The following is an 8,142-nucleotide window of genomic DNA, read 5'->3' on the forward strand; positions in this document are numbered from 1 at the left end:
CATCCCTTTCATGCTCCGCCCCCTGCAGGTGTCCCTCTCATGCTCCGCCCCTGCAGGTGTCCCTCTCATGCTCCGCCCCTGCAGGGCGTCCCTCCCCAGCTCTGCCCCTGCAGGGCGTCCCTCCCCAGCTCTGCCCCTGCAGGGTGTCCCTCCCCAGCTCTGCCCCTGCAGGGTGTCCCTCCCCAGCTCTGCCCCTGCATGTTTTCGTGGTGGATGCTGGCGCACTGCTCCAAGGCCTGGGGCATCGGCCGCACCTGTGGGGCAGAGCGTCAGTCTCCCTCCCGCCCTCCTCCTCCTCCGTGTGGAAGCTGGCTGTCCCTCACCCCGTCGGCCTCTCTGCGGGAGCCCTGACCCAGCAGGGAGACCCTGGGATGGTCCATTTTCTTGGCTCCTCAGCTGGAGCCCCAAATGCCAGGATGGCAGGGAGAGGGGCTGGGGCAGGGCCTTCAGGGAGAGCCCAGGCAGGGTTGGACACTCCTGGCCCCAGGATGGCTCCGTGCTCGCTCCATCTCACTCCCACCGGAGCTCTGCCCACAGCCCCCAGGCGCCCCCGGCCCACTCTGCTCTGCCGTCTCTTCTCCGAGCCCTCCTTGTGATGTCCTCGCGATTCCCGTCTCAGGCCCAGCATCGGCCATCCATTGCTAAAACACGCGCTCTGTCCCTCCGCTGCCGATGGGCGCCACGGGAGCTCTGTCTAGGCTGCTCACAGCACGTGGCACCATCCATGGTGCAGTGGGTCTCGTGACAAGAGCAGTGTGGCACTGGACCCGCCATGCCTGCCCCAGCATGCAGTGGCCGAGACCCCGGGGGCCTTCTGCGCCGTGGGGAGGGGACAGGTGGCGCCCCCTGCCAGGCCTTCCCACCGGGGCACGTACCTGTGCTTGCAGCCTGGCCTCCTGCAGACGGCGGTCTTCGGGGGCCGTGTCCTTCAGGAGGAAGCCCAGGGGCGGGGGCGGGTCACTGCGCTCCTCCATCGGAACTTCGATCCTTTGGAGACATGGAGGCCATGGTCAGAGACCCAGGGCCGGGGTGCCAGCACCAATGCCTCGGCTCCTTTGGCTGGCACGGGTGCCGACAGTGCGGGTGCTCTGAGAAGCCCCGGAGACCCTCTTAGCTTGTCAGGAAGCACCGGGCAAGAATCCCGCGTAAGGCAGTCAGGCTACAGCCAGGACTCGGGGAGCCGTCAGGATGCGGAGAGCCTGGGGTCATGTAGGTGGAGTCCCGGGGGCAGAGGGTCCCACGGCCTTACTACAGCTCTCCGTGGTGAGAGAATGTGAGTGGAGCCTCGCTGCAGCGCCACGCTTTACATTTTCAAAGCACACTCCTGCTTTCACGGGCTACCCGCAGGTATAAACAGGGACTGCGAATGGCCCCTACCTACACGCACAGCAGGGACAAGGCAGTGCATCCTGGGAAAGATGCTGACAGATATCTGGGGACCCTCCCTCCGCAACTCTGGAGGCAGCTGAGAAATCCAGTGTGACTGGGCGGGGACGGTCCCCCTGGCCTGGCTCAGTGACGTCTAAGGTGCCCCACGGGGGCATCTGTGACAGTGCCACGCTGTGGTGACAGCAGGGTCCTGGGCCGTGAAGAAGGGGCTGGAGGCCTAGCAGGACCAGGTAGGCGGCGCCTTCCCGGCGGGCCAGTACAGTGAGCACCTGGCCGCGCTCAGCTCAGAGGGCTGGCCATGAGGCCACGCGAGAAAGCAACCGCACACGCAGGAAGGGGCTGTCTCCATTCTGGTTCTCCCACTGCTTCCGAACGTTTCTAAGAGGCCATAAATACAGCCATCTTTTTTTTTTTTTTTTTTGGAGAGGTTTTCGCTATAGGGCGCGTGCGCTCGCCAGACAGACAGAGAGAGAGAGACAGAAAGTGAGAAATCACCCCCCAGGGGGGATGGCCACGCTGCAATCCCTTCTCCTCCACTCTTCTCTTGGGATCTTGGGCACGCACGCACACGCACCCAGTGTGAGTTTAAGCCACCAGGTCCGGGACTCGGACCGCGGTCGACTACGTGGGAGTCCAGCGACATAGCCATCATGCCAATTGCTGGTCCCAACACAACCATCTTTAAGGAGCCGTGATCGGGGTGTGTGCCAGCTCCGGGGATGGACAGACCAGGGTGGGAAGGCCAGGGAAGCAGGGCCAGCCGGGGAGTGAGGAGCAGCAGCAGCAGCCCAGCCGTGTGGACCAGGCTGGCCCCGAGTCCCAGGGCGCCGCTGTTATCAGTGTTTACTGGGGTAAAACTTGGAGACCGTGAGACATACAGATGTCGCAAGTACAGCTCAGTGACTTCTGACACCGCGTGGGGCCAGCGTCTCAGCCAGAACACGGCAGGTTCTTACCCAACCCCGTCTGCCACCAGTGCTTCGAGGCCCGTCCCATGGGCGAGACCACGGCTCACGCACCACGCAGGGCCGTGTGCTGTGTCTTCTTCACTTCCTGCCCCTCTGCTCAGTGTGACCTCTGTGGGGGCTCACTGCGTGCTGTGTCGCCAGTTCGTGCTCCTCGTGGCTGGGAAGTACTCCGATGCGGGAGTAAACCACGATTTTGCTCGTCCGGCCTCCTGAGACACGTGGCCTGTTCCCGCCCCCGAGCTGCTGTGCGTGAAGCTGCAAAAACGCCCTTGCGCTAGTTCCTGTGGACGTAGCTTTCATCTCTCCGGTCAGGTACCTGGAGAGGAACTGCCGGGCTTTCCCACTGTTCCCTCTGGCTTCTGCTGTAGTGTGCATGTACCCGTGAGGGAGACCAGCACACCTGGGGTGGCAGGTGCACCCCTTCTCCTCCCGTACCCTCTCAGGATTTGGGGCGTGTACATGTACCCGTGAGGGAGACCAGCGCACCTGGGGTGGCAGGTGCACCCCTTCTCCCCCTGTACCCTCTCAGGATTTGGGGCGTGCACACACACGCCCAGTGGTTTTTGAGCTGCCAGGTCTGGGAGTCGAACCGTGCAGTCCGTTATGTGGGGCCCAGCGGTTTACCCCACCACCCGCTGGCCCTGTGCTTAGCTCTCTAAGACATTCTCGGGTCGTTTTCTGCAGAGGCTGCATCATTTTATGCCCCGCCAGCTCCCAGCAGCAGGCCACGCGCTGGCCCGATCGTGGCGCTCAGCGGGGACAAGTACAGTGACCAAGGGTCCACGTGTGCTTCCTCTCAGGGGCGTGGCTTCTCTCTGCCTTTTGTCCCATTTCCCTAAAAAGTGGTGCCTTACACATTCAGTCCCTTTTACAAAGTATCTATTTATTTTGTCCTAGGGCACATGTAATCTCCAGAGGGAGGGAGAGGCAAGTGAGAACTCACCCCTAAGGCGGCAGGCCACGCTGCAGTCCCTCCTCCAATCTCCTCTTGGGACTTTGGCCAGGCACACACACGCCCTCAATATGTTTTTCAAGCCAGCAGGTCCGGGACTCGAACCACTCAGTGGGCCATGTGGGGCCCAGTGCCCGAACCTCCATGCCACCTGCTGGGCTCACTGTGCCCCACCTGCAGTTATTTGCAGTACCAGTTGCTCGGTCGTGGCTGGAAGGGAGTCTCAGCTCTCATCATGGATGGCGGAGGCAGCACGGACCCTCACTGTGGATGGCCTGAGCCGTGTGCTGGACCACTGCCTCACACGGGTAAGGGGCGGCACGCTGCTTGCTTAGTGACCACTTGTGCTCCTCGCCCTCGCCTCCTGTGGCCGTGAGTGAGTCAGGGTGAGCTGTGTCCCTAATTCAACTCTCAGTTTGACCATATTTGTAGATGGAGCCTATGGGAGTAATTAGGTCATGAGGCTGAAACCCCTATGATGGGGATGGGGGAGATATCTCTGTCTCTCTACCACGTGAGGACACAGCAAGCCAGGGAGAGAGCTGCTGACAGGAATGGAGTCAGCTAGCACCTCATCGTGGGCTTCCTAACTCCTGAAGCATGAGAATTAATGTCTGCTGTTTAAGTTGCCCAGCGTAGGATTTGGTTACAGCAGTCTGCGCTAAAACAAGACAGCATCCCCTCCTCTGGTCCTGCATTCGTTTTTGACTTGTTCTGGTCACAGAATGTGGGTGGAAATGAGAGTACAGTTTTGAGAGTGGGCTTTAACAAGCTCTGCGTTTTCCATCAGCCGTTCTGAGGGTCTTCCCTGTGCCCTTGACGGGCTGACCCTGCAGCATGGGGCCAGAGTGGGAAGGCACGAGGGGCAGACTCGAGCTCTGGTTTGTGGCGGGGCAATCGCTCCAGGCCCCCAGTGGGCAGCCATGCTCAGTGAGGGGGCAGAACCAGGCAGAGCCAGGCAGAGCCAGTGAAAGGCAGCTCGCCTATGAACTGCACATCACTGATATTTTGGGGATGTTTGTTACAGCAGCGACAGCACACTGATATGGGTGGTAGAGATGAGGACTTCCCCCAGCTGAGGAACTCTGGTAAGTACAGGAGCAGAGGTTCTGGCCCTCCAGCTCTGAATCCCGGGCATATTCACTCACCTCTTTGAGCTTCAGGTTCTTAAAGTGTAAGGTAGCCTCTCTGGGCTGGCACGACAATCACATCAGGTGGTGTGGGCAAAGCCACGGCTGTACTGAACACTAGAAGGTGTGTCTGTGCCCCCCAAGTGTGACGCAGGGAGCAGAGACAATACTTGGGGTGGAATGATGGGAGGTATGGACCCCTCTACATCCGAGTTCTCATCCTGGGTGTACTCGGAAGTCCACCCGCCCCTGCCCCCTATACCTGTCTTCTTCCTCGCCGCTGGTTCCTTCCTCCGCTGCCGTCTCTTGGTCCTTTCCCTCTCTGGGCAGTGGCTGAGAAGGTCCATCTGGCTTCAAGCCCGGATCCTAAGGCAAAAACAACCGCAAGCTGAGACGAGGTACAGGTGCCTGATTCAAACTGACTCACTCAGACCAGGGAGGAGGGCAGAGAGCCCCGCGGTCCCCCATCATGGAGGGCTGCCCGCTCTGGGCCTGGACCATGAGGCAGGTGCCAGTGAGGAGCCTGCAGCAGTGGCTGATTTCTCACTTCCCCTCTCGTTCTCTCTGTCTCTTCCTAGCGAGCACGTGTGTCCTATGGCAAAAACCTAGAAAAATAAATGTAACAAGATGATGGAACTGGAGACCATGTGCGACTGCCCAGGGTCATTCGGGGAAATATCCCAGTTCCAGGGTTCGGGTGTATCTGCTCTAACAACCAAACTGGAAATACACACTTTCCCTATTACACAGGAAACATCAAAAACAAAAACAAAAAGATAACAACAAAGATCTGACCCCACAAAGAAATCTCAGCCTAATTCAAAGGATTGTCATTCTACACTCTGTGGAATTCTACACCCTGTGTAATCTGATGACACTGCAATGAAACCCAAAAGCAATAAGAAAAAAATGAGATAAGCTTTAAGACTTTGGAATAAAACTAAGGATAAACACTTGGAGGGAAATTTATAGCCATAAACATGTTCAGTAGAAAAAAAGTCAAAAAACTAGAAGAAAAGCAGAATAAACCTGAGGAAAGTGGTACAAAGATAAAAGTCAAACAGCACAGAAAGAGACGCGAGCGGCACAGCTGAGGGCTGGCTTCCAGACCACACCACCTCACAGGCCTGGCGAGGAGCGGGGAAGGACCTACGGGTGACGGGCAAGGCGCCCCGGACAGGCGTGAGAGAGCAGAGGGTCTCAGGTGCATGCTGAGCTGCTGTGAGTGTGGGAAAGCAATCCGCAGATGTCATGTCTGGGCCACTTCATCGAGCACCACTATATCTGAAGGCATCCTGGGCAGGAGTCCAGGAGCAGGAGAGAGCTGAAGACACTCGCCAGGCTGATACGCCCAGACCTGCACACCGCGGCAGCCTCACTGCTCTGGCCTCTTCCCGCAGCTTACCTCACGGGCGCCTGTGACTCCGGGAGGCAGCCAGGAGCAGCCGGCATCCTTGATGTGCAGATGGGGAACTAAGGTCGTGAAGGCCAGAGACTGGTCTTGGGTCATGTGGGCACTGGAGGTGGCATGAGGACTAGAACTAGGTCTCTGCACTCTGCGTGACCACACGGACACTTCGCTGGGCCCTGTGAGCCCAATCAGCTGCCAGCTCCACATCTAACCAGAGCTGATTCAAACCGTGTTGTGCAAACATGCCACTGAGAAGCACGAACAAAACCGGACTCAAAGTCACCCTGAGAGGAGTGACCTAAGCAACATGGCAGAAGGAAGCCTTGGACTGCCCTTGCCCTCATGGCCACATCGATCCAGTGACAATCCACTGAGCTGTTCCTTACACGAGGAGGCAGAAACTATCACAAGGTTCCTCCTGTACCCAGGAGCACACACGAGCAGGTTCCTCAAGCTGGCATGGAGATTGGGAACGCCATCCGGTCAGAGACACCGTCCCCAAGCATTACCTGCTCCACCCAGGGAAGGACGGGCTACTTATCGTGAGCACCCTAAATTTTCCAAGGGGTCTCCCCAGAGAACTGACTTCTGTCTTTCCAGTCTTGTGGCTCTGACAGGTCTTTCGCAGACCAGCCACATGGGGAGGACAGAGGCAGATGCTTAAGCTCATAGACACCATAGCTCCCCTGAGCTCATCATAGAGTGAACAAATGAAAACCATAGCTGCCTGTTTCTCTCTGGGAGGGACCTAGATGTCCCCAGAATATAGCCAGGCCAATTAATGGGGATTCTTCTGAATAAGGCCAGTCTGTGAAGAAGACAGGGAGAGGTGTCTGCTTTGTCTGATGTGCAGACACAACACAGAGACAAGAAAAAGCAGGCAAAGATGCCCCAAATAAAAGAAAAAAAAATCAATCTATAGAAGCTGACCTTGGTAAAATAGAGTTATATGATTTACCTGACTGAGAATTCAAAACTCTAGCAAAGATGCTTACAGAGATAAAGAGAACAATAAATCAACAAAGTGAGAATTTCAACAGAGAGATAAGAAATATTTTAAAAGCACCAAACAGGAATCATGGAGCTAAAGAACACAATAACTAAACTGAAAATTTTACTACAGGGATTCAACAGAAGACTAAATTGAACAGATGAAAGGTTGAAGACAGAACACTGGAAATGATTTAGTCAGAGAAGAAAAAACAAGGATAAACATGGAAAAAACCTTAAGAGAATTATGGGACACCATCAAATGGATGAAGATATGCTTATAGGAATTGTAGAAAGAAAGGACAAGAAAACTAATTCAAAGAAATAATAGCTGAAAAGTTCTCAAGTCTGGAGAAGAAAATGGTTATCAAGATACAAGAAATCCAAAGGAGATTGAATAAGATGAACCTGAAGAAATGCACACAGAAACACAATATAATCAAATTGTTCAAAGTCAGAGAAAAAGTTTTGAAAACAGGGTAAGAATAGCTACTTATTATGTACAAGGGGGCCTCCATTAGATAATAAGCTTATTTTACAGAAGAAACATTACAGGCCAGGAGGGAGTGGGATGATATATTCAAAGTGCTAAAAGGAAGAAACAAAATAAAACTGCCAGCCAAGAATACTATACCCAGCAAAACTATCCAAAAAATGAAGGGGGTCAAGTTTTGGCCAGACAAACAGCAGTCAACGAAGTTCATCACCAGTAGACCTGCCGTACAAGATATGGTAAATGCTAAGAGGAATTTCTCAAATTGAAATAAAAGGACATTAAAGAGCAACACAGTAGCTAGCATAAAAAAGTACAAAATGATCTATCTACAGGCCACTGAGCCCAGGGACTGCCAGCTATCAGCAGAGCAGGGCAGGGGCACTGAACGGCCTGCCTCTCTTCCTATAAGCACATCTTCATCCATTTGATGGTGTCCCAGGGGAACCACCTCTACCTCCCCTGGATCTCAGGCCCTGGCCTCCAGGATGTGAGAGAACACACTTCTTTCAGCGGCTGGGAGCGAGCGTGGAAATTCACTGTGACAGTCCTGGGAAACCAGTGCAGCCTGCCAGAGCTGGAGTGAAGGCCAGCAGGAGCCAGCTCCTGCCCTTGGCGGCTTCCCTGCCGAGTCAGCCTTTGAGCATGAATTCACGGCTGGGCAGGGGCTGCTAGGGTGTCCCGGCCAGGCTGTGTGGTACCTGGCCTGGCTGAGTGACTCCATCTGCAAGGTGGGCTGTTCTCAGCCAGGGAGAGATTCATCTGCGAAATGCATTTTTTTTCAAGCCATGAGGATAATTATTCAGAAT

At 55.4% G+C, this 8,142-nt stretch overlaps 1 protein-coding gene across 1 annotated transcript in view; it reads right to left on the minus strand.

The window, feature by feature from the left end:
- Positions 1 to 8,142, minus strand: part of FAM184B (family with sequence similarity 184 member B) — a 49,202-nt gene that overhangs the window by 15,263 nt on the left and 25,797 nt on the right. The window contains exons 14-15 of the mRNA XM_014592453.2: positions 4,702 to 4,805; positions 876 to 987 (exon numbers count right to left, since the gene is read on the minus strand). Of these exons, the coding sequence (XP_014447939.1) occupies positions 876 to 987; positions 4,702 to 4,805 (216 nt within the window). The remainder of the gene's footprint in view (positions 1 to 875; positions 988 to 4,701; positions 4,806 to 8,142) is intronic.

Source organism: Tupaia chinensis, unplaced genomic scaffold, assembly GCF_000334495.1.
Source record: "Tupaia chinensis unplaced genomic scaffold, TupChi_1.0 Scaffold000695_1, whole genome shotgun sequence".
Lineage (NCBI taxonomy): Eukaryota > Metazoa > Chordata > Mammalia > Scandentia > Tupaiidae > Tupaia > Tupaia belangeri.